This window comes from Plecotus auritus (genome assembly GCF_963455305.1).
Source record: "Plecotus auritus genome assembly, chromosome: 2".
Classification (NCBI taxonomy): Eukaryota; Metazoa; Chordata; class Mammalia; order Chiroptera; family Vespertilionidae; genus Plecotus; species Plecotus auritus.
Window position 1 is genome coordinate 161,526,754 of NC_137771.1, and position 16,514 is coordinate 161,543,267.

Here is a 16,514-nt window from a genome sequence, read left to right on the forward strand (position 1 = left end):
CCGCTTACCCCCGGCCTGGGCTTTAATCGCCTACAAACAGAAAACTACAACAGTGATGCCACACCCTTTGGACTCATAAATAAGTAGATTATGATGGGCTTATTGGACACCAAAACACAGACTCTAGGTAAGCTACTAGTCTTGCGCCAAAGAGGACACTACCTCTTTTTCAAACTTATTCCTACCTCCCTATCTTTATTCCTTCTACCTGCCTCTAAAAAAAATAAATACATTTTAAAAAAAGAAAAAAGGTAAATATTTTCCCAGCAAGCTGATCAACCTTCTTTCCTCTCTCCAGGCTCACCCAGGCTCCCTCCCATTAACAATCCTTGGACCATGGACTTTGGTGTCTGATCTGTAATCTACATTCTTTCCAACCCCCATCTCAAACCCATCCTCTCTCCTACTCCCCAACATCCGCCCTTTTCCCAACATGCCTTTGCATCCAGGGTAGGCTAAGAAAGCCTGTGACTAAAACTACAAGCTCTGGATGAAACAAGAACTGTGACAAGTCACCTGTAGGGAGAGCCTTGAGCGGCTCCAAGAGAAAACCAGGTAAAGCAGTCTTGCTATTCATAGGCCAACAATGCTGGACGGGCTGGAGCCATTCCTAAGAGGCAGCTCTCCCCTCTTCCTGGGGCCAAAGCCCCTCTTTGTGTGTGGTGTTAAGGCCAGATTGAGGATCTCTTTCATATACAAAACGTATTAGGGCTTTTTGCAGTTAGACAAAGGCTGACTGTGAAACAGTAGGAAAAAAAAATCAACCCCATTGATTATTCACAAATTGCATTATGAGTGCTCTTTTTTAAAACCTAAAGAATAATTTACATTATTTCTGTAGAAAATCAAATGAATACTGTCTAGTCAGAAATCCTAAGTCACGGCACATGTGGTTTCACTCTCTGCCTTGGGCCAGGTTCAGTGCACCGCAGTGTGGACCCCCTAAAGCAGGGGTCCTCAAACTTTTTAAACAGGGGGCCAGTTCACTGTCCCTCAGATCATTGGAGGGCCGGGCTATAGTTTAAAAACACAAACTATGAACAAATTCCTATGTGCACTGTGGGCCCGGGACGAGTCGGCTGCTAAGCAGGACAGGCAGCGGCACCCGGCGGGCCGGATAAATGTCCTCGGTGGGCCGCATGTGGCCCGCGGGCTGTAGTTTGAGGACGCCTGCCCTAAAGGGTCAGTGCAGGCGAGGGGGCAGAGGCAGGCCCTCCCGCCCAGTGTGGTCTCCGTTATTGCTGTAGAAATCTCAGCCTTGCGTTTCCTCAGGACTGGGAGGCCAGGCAAACTGATTTTCATGGGAGGATTGAGGAGCAGTTTTCCTTCAATTTAATTTTTTAAATTCTGAAAATAAATAACTTCCACAATGATATGAGTTATGATTTCTTTGTTTCTGCCCAAAAACCACTGCTGGGAAAATTTACTTTAACAAGCCAATACTTGATATTTTCTCTAAAAATAGTTCAAAGTTCCACTTTGAAGGATCCGATGGCTGAAGTTTGACGACAGTCAGATGTTTTGCACCAGCTGAAGTTAAGGCTAGCGACCCTTTCTGGAGGGAATAATGAAGAGGGTGCCTGAGAGCAGCTTCAGCAAAACGCTTAGAAACATCACGAACAAAACTAGAAGACACTTTAGACTGCCTCCATCTGAGGCTGTGCTTTTTCCTAACAAAGGTTGCTAGAATTCACATCAGATTAAAATAAAATCCCTAAATTAAATTCTCTGGGCTCCAGCTGAACAATCAACTTGTAATTGCTACGTCAGTGGGTAAAGAGACATCCCAAGGTGCCCACGTCCTGTCAGGGGTGGGAAAAGAGGCAGCACGAGGAAGCCCAATACAGCTGCTACTTTCCACCCAGCGCCATCAGTGGAGTGAGGCAAGATGAGCTGAAAGATCTCCTCCTGGGCTGAGGCAGGCGGCCACTTCGCAGATGGAGGAAGACAGGGGACACGTAAGTTTACTAACGGAACTCTGTAAAGGGATGCTGGCCACTAGTGATCCAACTTTTCTTTCCCTGTGGGAAAAGGGGGGAATGATGGCAGCACGAACATAAAGAAAGACCTCTTAAACTCCTAGCTGGGAAGTTTGTTGCTGGGTTCTTTGGCAATAGTGGGTTTAGGCCAACAGAAGTAACAGAGATATGCATGTGTGGAATCTTCTGAGGCCTCCTCGTCCAGGGCTGTGATTTAGCTGATGCTGAGCTGGGCAAATCCTATTAGTTTACCATCATCGGGAATATCCGAGCTTTTGACACCAGATGCCAGTTTGAAAGTGACAGATCGATTCGACTGAGGTTCTTCCACAATTTTCTGCAAATTAGCTGCCACTGTGACCAAATCCCTTCCATCCGCCAGGACAGCAGAGATGAGTTCCTGAGAGACGCCCTCCGCTGTATCTGCAAGGACAAAGCAGAGGAGCTCCGTTTCTCGTGCTGCATGTCACTGCGAACTCTCCGAGCAGGTGTTGGCACTGCCAGACTTCAGCTGCTAAATCTCTCCCAGGAGTAAATTCGAATCGAATATCATTTAGCTCTTTTTTGGAATTCCTTAATCTTAGTACTAGGCTGATGAGGATCTTGGTTTCTTGTGAACCTGCTCCTGAAGACAGAGCCTGAGCTGTTTCTGCTGGCTCTGCGGGGAGTGGGAGAGAGACTTGAGTTGGCTGTGCAGGCGTCTGCCCAGCTGGCTGAGGTGGACGAGCAGAAATCTCTTCTGGAACTTGAAGTAAAGTGCCCACGGGATCCGTTGTTGGAAAGAGCTCAGAACTTGATAATTCTTTCACTCGAGGAGACCGGAGTTGTGAAATTGCTGCTTTCCCTTCCTCACTTTCTTCATCAAACTCATCATCACTCCACTCCCAGCCGCCATCTTCTGTCTTATGGAGACGGCCACTGGAACCTGGTACTCTCCGAACCTTTTTAGCTCTTTCAGAAATGGTTGGCGCTCTCTGCAATAATTTTTCTTGAAGAAATTCTTTATTCTTTGCTTTTTGGAAAAATTTGTTCCTCAACAATTCTAATGCTGTTGGTCTTTTTTCTGGATCCTTTTGAAGGCACAATGAAATCATTTTTCTAAACGATTTTCCATATTTTTTCAGCATTTCTCTATCTTGAACACCAGTTTCCAAAGAAGGAGGCTCATTCTGCAGTGTCAGCATCAAAACCTCCCTTGGCGGATACTTAGGATAAGGAGCAGCCCCTGTGGCCAGTTTAACTGCTGTGATCCCGAAACTCCAGATATCAGCTTTGAAATCATACCCTCGGACCTGTTCCATCCTGCAGGTGCCATCCAGCAAGGGGTTCCAACAAAGGCCTTTCTCACTTTATTTCGGGTAATATCACCACCAGTTGCTAAAAAAGCACTGACACCAAAGTCTGCAATCTGTACCGAACCATCTTCTCCAAGAAGAATATTTCCAGCTTTCACATCCCTGTGAATCTGTCCGTTTTTACGCAGGTATTCCAACCCTTCCACCACGTCTTTGAGTATTGTAGCAATGGCAGGTTTGTCTAGCACTCCACTTTTGTGTTCCCCCTTCGCCACAATGTGCTTAATAATATCCAGAACAGAACCCGATATCCCCATATCTGTCCATACTGAAAGAACCGTGCTTGACCACCGTCTTGAAAGGTGGTTGGTGTTGGCAAGGCTTCCAACCATCATATGAACAAGGCCTGTAACAAAGCAATCCAGCTCCTCCAGTGTGTCACTCCACTTGGCAGCTTCATGACTAGCCACAGCTCATCTTTTACTACGAAAGACGTGTAGTAAGACACAGTATTAGGATGATGGCACTGACTCATGGCTTGAATTTCTTTCGGGAGCTCATCCCTGCTAGTTTGACATTTCTCAAGGTTTATCCGTTTGATTGCCACTTTCTCCTTTTTAGGGGCACAACATGCTGCTTGGACCACAGCTGTTGCTCCACTTCCGATCACCTCCTGCAGCTCGTAATCGTCCCTGTTGATGGACCAGGGCAGGGCGCTCGAGTCCTCGGACATGACGGCAGCTCAGCTCTCGATCCTCCCTCAAACTCCCTGACCTCTCTCCTTTCCTCGCCTCGCCTCTCCCCACCCCAACCGCTACCCCCGTGACCCCACCAATCTCCTTGAGAACCAGGTCCGAAGGGTGCCTGGGTGCGGGGTCACCCCGCGGCTGAGCGGCGGGGGCTCGAAGCTCCGGCGGATCTTGCCTCCTGCTCCTCTCTGTGTCCGGCACGCCCCGGTCCGGTCCAAGTCCCGGCCTGGGCCTCCGCTGCAGCAGCAACTGGAGCTTTGCCTGGGCCTTCGCTGCAGCAGCAACCGGAGCTTTGCCTGGGCCCACTGCTTTTTATGGGTTGCTGGTTTGCATCAGGAGAGGGGAAGGAGTGAGTAATGGTGTTCATCTTCCAGGGCCCCATCAGGTGATCCTCTCTTTTTCTCATGGGTCCACAATAGTTTATGGAATTCCATCCAGCCAAGCAGTGCATAAAAAAACCACCTCTTGATCAGGGACTCCCCTAATCTTGGCACCAGAGATATTGGTCAGTCTTATGCATCATCACCATCCTAATTCCCTTCGATACCAAATTTTCATCCAGTCAAGAAAAATTTACTCACAACTGTCAGGCACTCTCAACACTTGGGATTCAATGACAAACATCCCACAGAGAACATTCACCTTCTTGGAACTGACAAATCAGGAGCAAACTCCAAAATTACATATATTCTACAGTTAGAAAGCTTCAGTTTGCTTATATAATCTATCAAGTCATATCCCAACCACAAAAGTAGGTGATTAAACTGTCCTAAGAAATGAGAAAATATGAAAAATCACTAGATGACAATATCTACAGATGAAGAAAATAAAACTGTTATTAAAGTTTTCTTTTTTCTTTCTAATTATAATTGAAGGACTAGGACTACAGCCCAAAACAGTGAGCCGAGTTTGCCTCTTCCTTGGCTGCCTAGATCAGCTCACACTAACGCAGACTGAGTGGCACTCACCTTGAGGCTCCCAGCAAATCTGTATTCCAGTTTTCTCCCTCACCTTACCTTCCTTGGCAAATCCTGAGCAATTCCTTATCTCTACTCACCTCCCTCTATCTTAGTCTTCTAGATGGCTTTGTCTTTGTAATTTTTTAAAAAGTGAAATAAGTCATCTAAGGGGACAGTAAATTGTTATCTCATAAAGCACTCGTATTTTCTCAGCCTTTCCTTTCACCCCCATGTGCATAGGGACAGAACAATTCTTGATTTAAAGAACTCAGTGCTCAGAGTTCCTGGCTCAAAATCCTCTCTAAAGACCTTCCTACTCTTATTCATACTCAAAAACTCCGCCCTTGATATTTTCAGGCAATATATCTATGATTAAGCACAAGTAGCAGATATTCCTTTATAGGTAGGTCATGCTTTCCAATTTATATTTTCTTACACATAAATTTTTTTCAACAACTCTATAAAGTAGACAGGACAGTGATCATTGCCCTCATTGTACTCCCGAGGAAGTGAAGGGATAAAGATTTACTCCTTAAAATTTGTCAACTGAGGAAGGTGGTCTTTTCATTGATGTTGATAGAAGCAGGACAGTTAGGAAATGGAGATCCCCAGGTATGAGGCATTACAGAGGTGCTTTCTTCACTGGGGCTCCACGCGTACTTTGGATGCTGGTAGTAGATGCGTTTGCCTGGTATAACAAAGGTGTACTCCAAAACAAGAACAGAAAGTACTATTTCAGTTCAACAAAAGCAGAGTCTGGGGGAGAGAACCCAAGGGGTTTACATGGATCCTGGCAGGAGGAAACCACCAGAGGGGAAAAGGACAGGAGGGGAGCGGAACGGGAGGAGAATAAGCAACAGAGAAGGGAAAATGTGTGAAATAATTCACCCCTGCTTTGTCTTTATGAAAATTTAATATATGAAAATTCCTCCTTGAAAATGAGATAAAGAAAGAAGTAATTATTTGCATTACAAATTATCTCTTCACTTCAAAAGAGTATTTACCACAGGTGTCATTCTTTGATGTGAGACTTTAGAAAGAATTATGACTTGGGGGAGGTGGGAGATTTAAACACTAAAATCCTGATTATAATGTAATAGGAAAGAATCCTGTCGAAAGGGGGAGACATCTGAAGAAGGAGGTGGTTGTATGGGGAGCTCTTGGCAGCTGTTTTTAAAGGACATGAACAAAAGACAGCGCAAGGGGATTTAGATAAACTGGAACACAAAAGATTGTCATGAACCTTCAGAAACAGAATAAAGGAGGCTAAAGTCAGGAATAAACCTAGCTTCCAAAAGTGCTAACGGCTGTTTTAAGAACCCTAAAAGCTTTGCTTGGGGTAAGGAAGAGGTCACACTTGGAGCGACTTGCTCTTTGAGTAAGTAAGGTGGTCCAATGTTACCAAGTTAAGTAGTTCTTACTTTTTCCTATTGTTTATTTTGCTTCTGTCTTCTCCAACATGCAAAAAAAAAAAATGGAGAAAATTGTATTTCTCTTAGAGGGTGTGGAAGGAATATATTAATATTTATCCACTTGAGCAAGGAATGGACATTCCCAGCATCTGGGCATCAAAGACAAGGGAAGATGTGGAAGCCCTGGGGCCAAAATTGGGGAGAAAGATGGTGAGGAGAAGATACAGGAGAAAGACAAAGCCTCTCCTCCCTCCCCCACTCTGCTCATATTTTGGGTAAGTTCCACTAAAATTTATTACTTGCTTAGTGTGAATGGATTTCTTAAGGAAATAAAATATGGACTCAGCTTGACTTTTTATGGGATGTGGGGAAAATAGAAACCAACTCCCAGAGGCAGGAACCAGAGGAAAGGGACACCAGGATATATCACCTTTAATTTTGAAAGGAAGGTCAAGTGAGAATTAAAGTCCCACATAGGTGAGAGTGTAAGAAAACATGGAACCTCTCTAACTGGATTTAGGTTTATAGAAGTAGAGGAACTGAATGGCAGGAAATTGGAATAATGTGCAATGCAGGGGGTTCTCAGAGCCTTTATCAGTAATCCATTGGGATTACAGCAAATGGGAGAAGTGCCTGAAGACTGAAGGCTTTTCCTAAATGGGAACAGATTAGATTCTACCAGCTATGGATCAGTAAACCCTGACATCCATTCTGCTGCAAATGATCAGTCTAGGGCTAAGCCCATCCTGGTTTTCTTTTTCTTTTTTAAATATACTTTTATTGATTTCAGAGAGGAAGGGAGAGGGACATCAATGATGAGAAAGAATCATTGATCAACTAACTCCTTCATGATCCCTACTAGAGGTCGAGCCCGCAACCCGGGCATATACTCTGACCGGGAATTAAATTGTGACCTCCTGGTTCATAGGTCAACACTCAACTACTGAGCCACACCAGCCTGGCTAATCCTGGTTTTCCATTCCCTTTGCTGGGATGGATTTTGCAGTGCTACAGTGTCTTAATCCTGGTTAATAAGACACAAGGGGAAATCTGCCGGGGGAACAGGCAGAGAAATGACAGGAGGAGAAGACTGGTTCTGCTGCTGCGGTTGGACATTTTGGTATCAGATAGAACTCTTGGAACTGCTCCATATTACCTGTACTTATGGAGGTGGTGGTGGGGAGCCAGCTTGAGAGCAAAGCCAGTATTGTGAGCTTAGCAGAGAGGTGAGCTGAATCCACGAGGGCATTGCTAAACTACTGCTCTGCCAGCCTGAAGCTCATACTTCCAAAGACTTCTTTATAAGTGATAATAATAAACTTCCTCAAAATGTAAGGCAATTTGAGCCAGGGTTTTCTAATATTTGGGGCAAAGAAATCCTAACTGATACACTGGGATATATTGAATTAAAAAAACCCAAACAGTTCACAAATATTTTCATAGTGTCCCTGATATGAAAATAACTTGCAGGCCAGATAATAATACCTGTAAGAATATTTGAGGCTGGCTGTGATAACCTGTGCAAGACCTACACATATTGTCTGACTGTTAGGAGATAAGCCTTAATGTTTTATCAAAAACATGACAACGTTCCATTTGAAGATAATTTAAATCACAGAGAAAGTCTAATACACAAGATAGAATTAAAATTTAAAATGACTTCACAGGCTGGAATACTAAGATAAAACCAACAAGCCATACAGGTGACAAATATGGGATCCAGCCCAGGCTCCAAACATCTACTCTAGAAGTTCAAGATGGTGACACTTGGCTTAGTAGAATGTTAATGGGAAACACCTGGGAGCTTTAGAGCATGGATACTGGATGCTATTGTCTGCTTCTTAGATTCCTCCTTCAGGACTTAAGCAATAATACTCTCAGCTGGGGGGTGTTTGGTGGCCATTCTGCAGCAGAGAGCTATATACCTTGTGAAAACTAGTGTGCTACTGGTTCTTGGTAGAAATAGAATGCCTGACCATGAGATACCAAATATCCATGCAGCCAGAATTACCCATCATCAGTCTGGTCAGATCCCCAACAACAATCATGAGATAAAAAGTTGTACATCTGGGATCAGGCCTGAGCAGAACTAGAGAGCACAAATGAGCTGCACAGTAGGTGACCCGGACTTCTGTGTCATCCACCATTCTTGAACTGATACCTCATCCTTACTTAGCTCATACTTATGGGCACATGGGGTAAGGGGGAAAGCTGAGGTTGGTTTATGGATAGGTAAGATCAGTATGAGATTGCAAGCCAAAAAACAGACTAGTGCTCTGTTTCACGGGTGCAGCCCCACTCAGGGGTGTCTCTGAAAGATAGGAATGAGGGGAATTCTTCCTAATGGATAAAGCCTCGGGCACTATGCCCGTCAAAAGAAGCACTTCGACATAAGAATATATATCACTAGTGGGCAGTAGTGAATGACTTGGCTGGTAGACTCTGCAGAACGTAGGAAACAAAATGTCTTAGCTGTTTGATGTCAGCCAACTTCTATCAGTGCTGGCACGACAGGCACATTCATGGACGAGCAGATGAGAAACGGAGTCACCATCCTCGCAGGGCTGACTGACCTTGGTCCTCAGGAGAAGGTAGTTCTGCTCCTGGAGTAATGGAGACAGAAAAGAATACTCCCTTGCCTGATTTTGATGGTAATGGACAAGCACAGCAACCATGGCTTGAGAAATGGTGACAAAAGGATGGAGGCTATGCATGGCCCTGAAACATGGGCTCCCATTTGATAAGTCTGATATAATCACTGCCACTGCTGAATACCCAGCCTGCCAGCAGCAGACACCAGCACTGAGCTCCCAACAGAGCTCCAACTCTTGTTTTAATATTACAAGTATTAGCTTTATTTTTTAATTTAAATTTTATTTTTCAATTACAGTTTATGTTCAATATTATTTTGTATTAGTTTCAGGTGTACAGCATAGTGGTTAGACAATCATATACTTTACAAAGTGTTTCCTCTGATATTTCCAGTGCCCACCTGGCACCATCCGTAGTTATTACAACGTTATTGACTATATTCCCCGTGCTGTAGTTTACATCCCCGTGACTGTTTTGTAACTGCCAATTTGTTCTTCCTAATCCCTTCACCTTTTTCACCCAGCCCCCCAACCCTCTTCCCCTCTGGCAACCATCCATCTGTTTTTTGTTTCTATTTTGTGTGTTCATTTATTTTGTTCCTTAGATTCCACATATAAGTGAAATCATATAGTACTTGTCTTTCTCTGACTGATTTATTTCACTTCACATAATACCTTCTAGGTCCATCCATGCTGTTGCAAATGGTAAGATTTTATTCTTCTTTATTGGCTCCAACTCTTGAAGACACCAATTGGCTTCTTAATGTACAAGTTTATTACAATGGGCCCTTCCATCTTGTGATTTGTCTTGATAGGAATTGACTGGAATTGATATATATTCTAGCATGACTTACTTTTCCTACTCATACAACTTCAGCCAGACAGTGCTTATGTAACGTTTGATTCATTGGAATAGAATACTGCCAAATATTGCATCCGACCGAGGTAATTGCTTATATCAGTGGAGGTATGGCTGTGTGCACATAACCATGAGATCCACTGCTTCTATGACATATTAGTAGCCTAATGGAATGTGCAACAGTTTGTTGGATGCACAATTGAAGCATCAGCTTGGAGATACCTTCTGATGATTCTGTACCAGCCTTTAGACACAGTATACACTCTAAATCAAAGCCCATTATACGTTGCTGACCCAACCAGTAGAATACATCAATCTGGGAAACAATAAGTGGAAGTAGAAGTGCCTCCAACTCACTTGAGGAATTTTGTACTTCTTGTCCCTGCAATTCTAGATTCTGCAGATTTAGAAGTCCTTGTTCTTCTTTTTTTTTTAATAACTTTATTGAGGCATACTTTACATAGCATATAATTCACCTACTTCAAATGTATAATTCAATGATTTTTAGTAAGCTTACCAAGTTGTATAACCATCACAACAAATCAGTTTTAAAACATTTGTATCATCTCAATAAGATCGTACTCCCATTTATAGTTAATCTCCTTTCCCACCCCCTTCCCCAGAAAACCACTTATCTACTTTCTGTCTCTACAAATTTGCCTTTTCTGGACATCTTATCTAACTGGAATCATACAATATGTAGTCTCTTGTGGCTTTCTTCTTTCACTTTTTGCAATGTTTCCAACATTTGTCCATGTTACAGCATCTATCACTGGTTTGTTACTTTCCATTGTTAAATAGTATTTTGTTGTATTGATACACCATATTTTGTCCATCCATTCACCAACTGATAGATATTTGGGGTATTTCCAACTTTCCACTATTATGAATAGTACTGCAAAGAATATTAGAGTGCAACTATTTGGATATTTGTTTTCATGGCTCTTGGGTAGATGCCCAGGAGCAGGATCACTGGCTGATACGGTACATTGACATTTAACTTTTTGAGACTGCCAAACCATTTTCCAAAGTGACTGAATCATTGTACATTCCCGTCAACAATATGTGAGGATTCTCATTTCTGTGCATCCTCTCTACATTTGTTATTGTCAGTCTCTAATGACAAATGATGTTGCACATTTTTAAAAAATGTGTTTATAAGTAATTTTTATATCTTTTTAATAAAATGTTTATTAAAATACTCTGCCAATTTTGGGGGGTTGTTTGTCTTATTATTGAGCTATAAGAGTTCTTTGTGTATTCTGAATACAAGTCCTCTATCAGAAATGTGTTTTTGCAAATATTTTGCAAGCCAATCTATTTCTAAATGTTGTCTTTTGAATCAGAAGAAGTTAGGTATGTTGTTATGGAATGGGGACAGGGAAGAATATATTTGGTACTGAGATAACCCAGTGAGGTGTCACTTTTCATTCCCTTGTTTAATTTTGATGGTATATGGATAAATGCAGCAGCCATGACCTGAGAAAATCACCATGTCCCAGCTAAACCACCCATACCAGTAGAGTGCTAATCAGTAAGGAGAGGAATCTAGAATAGAAAATAGAAGACAATGATGACAATTACTTTGGCCTTGAGATTATAGTCCATCCTACTAACCTTCCAGAGGAAAAGAAATCAACTAGATTCTTGATGAAGCTCTTTATAGAATTTTAATTTATGAAGAAAGTGGAGCCGAATGGCATAGAGGGTAAACTACAATAGTCCTCCATATATTCTGTGGTGTGCCACTCAGATCCCCCTTCAGGATTGAGGAATTTGTTCTCCCAGTTGCTTAGGAATGTTGACAGCTAAAAGCTTTTAACTGAAGAGAGCCTCCTTTCTTTTGTCACACCTCCTTCCCAGAGGTTTCCTCTCATCCAATTTGGCTCGGTCCATAAAGGCCCTGCCCCCTCCAGAACTCGCCGTTGGATGGCTGAGTTTTTTGTGTGACTGCGCCACAGTTCAACTCCTCCCCTTGCTGAATCCTACTTCCTTCATGTATAGGTGTTGATCCCTAGGGCATATTCCATAAACTTATACATTAGGTGTTTAAATCTCCTTCTTAGAATTTCAATATGAGCCCCAAGAGTCTATGCAAATTGAGTTGGGTCATTAAAAACCAAATATTCCAATCATGTGGAAAAGTGAGTCCACGGCACTCTGAACTGGTTAAACAAAATATAAGAAGATTGCATTCTCATATTATAAAAGAAACACTAACAATATGGCAACATCCATAAGAAAGCAACCAAGATAGAGAGTGTGAAAAAATGTTACTTTAAGTAGAGATATAAGGATTGAAACCTTAGAGAACTGTTTTAATTCCACAACAGTGGTCGTTGGGAAGATGGAATAGAGGTTTCCATGCTAAAGGAAAGAATAAGGACCAAAAGATGAATTTTATAAGAAAGCAGATTTTGGCTTAAAGGAGGGAGGAATTTTTAAAAGGATACATGTCATGTGTCTTGCAAAGAAGTGAGCCAGCTCCTTAATACAGCTGGGTGATCATGGGTTAGAGATGTTGGAGAGAATTTCTACAATAACTAGGGGACCTGGCTAACATTCCTTTCAACTCTCAAATTCCATGATTATAAGTTGTGATAAATTGCAAGCTTTTTAAAAGGTCTTTAATATGTAATCTGCTCAAAGCATAATGCAAGACAATTATATCTTTAAGAAAACCAGTCTTCCACCTTAGTCAGTCTGGAGTGGTGCTACACGGGTTAGGAGAGCTTCATGATATTCCCTCTTAACTTTCCTCAGCACCGATGAGTTTGCTGTTGAATTCTATCCCCAGCCCCCTTTTAAGACACAGAGAAGCAACTAAGGATTGCCTTTACAGTTTTGACTTTTATAAGCATGGTTGTAGGTTATTAGGACTCAGAAGATGGTTTATTAGTATATCCTCTAGAATTATTGTTAGCATGCCTTATCATAGTTTAGGAATCCGGACATCACTCACAAGAAAGCTGAGCTCCAGGAGTTTACAGACTTACTCAGACCACTAAAGGGACTATATGCCAAGGCTGAAATCTAACCTCATGTTCGAATGCCATAGCTTTTGTACATTTCCCTGATTTGTCAAGTTCCAAGCTCTCTTCTTTCAGACCACTCTCAACACATTTTATCAATTGATTTGTGTGTCCCAAAAATATATGTTCAAGTCCTAACCCCTGGAACCTGAAATGTGACCTTATTTTGAAATAGTCTGTGCAGATGTAATCAAGTTAAGATGAGGTCATATTGGATTAAGGTGACATTCCATGCAATGATTTATAAGAAGATGGAGATTTGGATGCAGACACACAGAGAGAACACAGGGGAAGATGGAGGCAGAGTCTGGACTTACGCTTCACAGGCTAAGGAACACCAAGGATTGCCGGCAACCTCTAGGCACTAGAAAGAGTCAAAGAAGCATTTTCGCCTACAATCTTCAGAGGAAGCATGGGCAAGGTGACACCTTGATTTTGCACTCCTAGCTTCCCGAAACGTCAGAGGAGAAGTTTCTGTTGTTTTAAGCCACTCAGTTGGTGGTAATTTGTGACAACAGACCTGGGAAACTAGCGCAGTATACCCAATGGACTTTTCTAGGGCAGGAAGAGATGGAATAAGAGGAAAGGGTGTTAGGGTCAGACATCATGAGAAACAAAGATGGAGAGTCTTGAGGAATAGATGTGCTCTACTCCTCATTCCCTGGCCAGGACAGGAACTGAGGCCCCCAAATCGCTTTAAGCATCGAGTATCAGCATCGTCCTGGTGTGAGATCAGGCCATTTTTGGGCACTTGGCTGTGTGAACAGGGGAAGTGTTCCCTGTTGGGACTATCCATTTGCCTAACAATCTGATTACAAATTCAGCCAAGTATCATTTAGGGAATAAAATATAAGAGAAAAACAAGAACAGACTGCACCTAATAACTTGAGGCAATTAGAGAATTAGCAAAGAGAAAGAAAGGTGGGCTGTGAACCAGATAGGTATGATAGAAACAGCTGCTTGGGGGGAAAATAATACTAATGCTAATACTAATATCAATTATAATTATTATCTCTTACATGTGTAAGTAGAGTTTGATGGTTGACAAAGTACTTCTACTACATGATTTACCTAAATTTTATTATTATTATTTTATTAATCCTCACCCAAGAAGTGAGAATATTTTTTCCATTCACTTTTTTTTTTAGACAAAGTGGAAGGGAAGGGGAAAGAGGGAGGGGAAAGAGAAGAAGAGAGAGAGGAGAAAGAAAGAAATATCATTGTGAAAGAGACACATCGATTGTTTGCCTTCCACATGCCACCCCACCAGGAGGTATGTGCCCTTGACTGGGAATCGAACCTGCAACCCTCTGGTGCACAAGCCAACATTCTAGCCCGCCAGCGCCATCTAAATTGCAAATGGTTTAGTGAGGAAAGCCAGGCCTTCAGGTCTCCCATTTTACTAATGAGAAAGTTGAAGTTCACAGAGGTTAAAACACTTGCTCAAGGTCACTTGTCCATGATAACACTAGAACTCTAGCCCTTTACTTATTTCTGTCCATTGTCTTTCCTATAAGGTGGTTCAGCTCAGCACCCTCCTGGGGGTACATCCATCCTCAGAGTCCTACACCCTGCTCTCCTCTCCTCCTAGTACCTAGCAGAGTCTGCACAGAGCAGGGACTTGATGCACAAGGAAGGTGACTGGGTGATTAATTGAGGTGAGGGTGGGTGGAGCAAGAAATCCCAGATCTTGTGCTTGGACAGACTCCCAGGTTCTGCCTCTACCAGTGTGTGATATAGAGCTGAGCTGACACCAGCATCACCCTCAACTGAGTCTCTGTGTCAGGAGGTAGTCATGGAAACTCACTCCCTTCCTGATGAGGAGAGAATTAGGTAGAAAGGAGGCATCAAGTTAATTGCCTGTCATCCCCTCTCTGCTCTCTGTGTGTTAATTCAAATTAAGCTTTTTCAGTTTTCTGATGTCAGCAGCGACTAAAGAACCAAAGCATAGGCCTGGGAGTCAGGACCTTTAGGAAACAGCCAGTTCTGAGCGAATCCTTTAACCTTTTGCCTCTTTGCTTAGTTCTGACCCACACTTTCAGGAAAACAAATCTCTTTGCCTGACCTCTCTTGATTTCAGATCCAAACTCTCAGAACTGCCTTAATTTTAACCACCTATAATTCTACATTCATTCAAGTAGCTATTTCCCCTCTTGTAGAGAAAAGAAGAAGTAATTGAAATTGAATTCTGCATTTGTTGAAATTCACTGTAGCTCAGAAAGATCACTGTTAAGTAAGTCAATGATGGTTGTTCTATGATGTATGTTGCCCACATGGAGGTAAGTGGAGGTAAGTTCTGGAAGTCTTTTGTGAGAGGTGTCACCACCAGCTTAGTTAACACCTGAGCAAAGCTGGAGGAGGGCTCCAAAGATGAGGTTCTTTCCTTTGCTGTCCTGTCCGTAGGAGCCCTTCTCTGTGGCCAGATGGGCTTGAGATTCCTTGCATGCTCCTTGCTTGTTTTGTCTTTAGCTCTTCAGAGGTTTTCCTATGCCTGGAACACCCCTTTACTTTTTAATGATGTCTCAATCCTAATAATTGTTGTCTGGGGAGCCATATCAAGGCTGAGTATGAGATTTCCAAACACCATCAATTCCTTTTACAATAGACAGCAAGTGGGTCATCACCATGCACATGAATTCTGCCTCCCCCCTCCACACCTCCCAGACTACAAGCTTGGACTTGGCAAGGACTATGTCTATATATATATATATACACACACACACACACACACACACACACACACACACTAGTGGACCGGTGTATGGATTCGTGCACATTGAAAGGAAAATAATTAGAAGAAATATTTTAATATTGCTACTTGCCCTTTCTCTGTAATGAATACTGGTCACCGCCTGCAGGGCGATTGGGTCCCACTCACATCTGCCTTGGCCTGGCGCCGCCTGCTCATCTGCTCCACCATCCCACCGCGGTCCCGCTCTCTGGTCCTGCTCTCTCATCGGGGCCCATCAGGGCAGGCAGCACCTCCACTGCCACCTGCTGCCAGCACCCCATCGCTGAAACCCGCCATGTTTCGTGCCGCCCGCTGGTGGTCAAACTCCCGGAAGAGGGGACAATTTGTATATTAGGCTTTTATTATATAGGATATTTTTATTGATTTCAGAGAGGAAGGGAGAGGGAGAGAGAGATAGAAACATCAATGATGAGAGAGAATCATTGATCGACTGCCTCTTGCATGCCCCCAAATGGGGAATCGAGCCCACAACCCAAGCATGTGCCCTGATCGGGAATCAAATCGTGACCTTTGGGTTCATAGGTCAACACTCAACCACTGAGCCATGCGGGCCTGGCAATACTATTTCTTCTTCAATCATGTTTCCTAGCACCAAGTTTTGTGCCTGGGACACAGAAGGCAATCAATCCACATTTGTGATTGATTTAATAAATGAATAAGGACTGGAGTTTTGGAGCATGGTGTCCTGGAAGAAGGAAATATTTACTTAAGCTCTCATATTGAATGTTGGTTGTAATCTATTTGGATTTCCATACTATTTGCCTTTCACCCAAGTGGTATAGGCAGATATGAGGCTACATTTGGCCCTGGACTTGGTTTGCCCCAAGAACTCTGCTCTGCTTCATCAGGACAACATCTCTCCTGGGATTTTTGGCCTTGTTGGCTC

At 42.9% G+C, this 16,514-nt stretch overlaps 1 protein-coding gene across 1 annotated transcript; it reads right to left on the reverse strand.

Moving 5' to 3' along the window:
* Nucleotides 1–2,193: 2,193 nt before the first annotated feature.
* On the reverse strand, nt 2,194–4,007 carry LOC308240913 (serine/threonine-protein kinase OSR1-like; the record flags this gene model as incomplete). Its single annotated transcript, XM_080654393.1, is given in 4 exon segments — nt 2,194–2,402; nt 2,500–3,282; nt 3,285–3,593; nt 3,722–4,007. Coding segments are annotated over 4 exon segments (1,587 nt in total).
* Between the last annotated feature and the right edge of the window lie 12,507 nt (nt 4,008–16,514).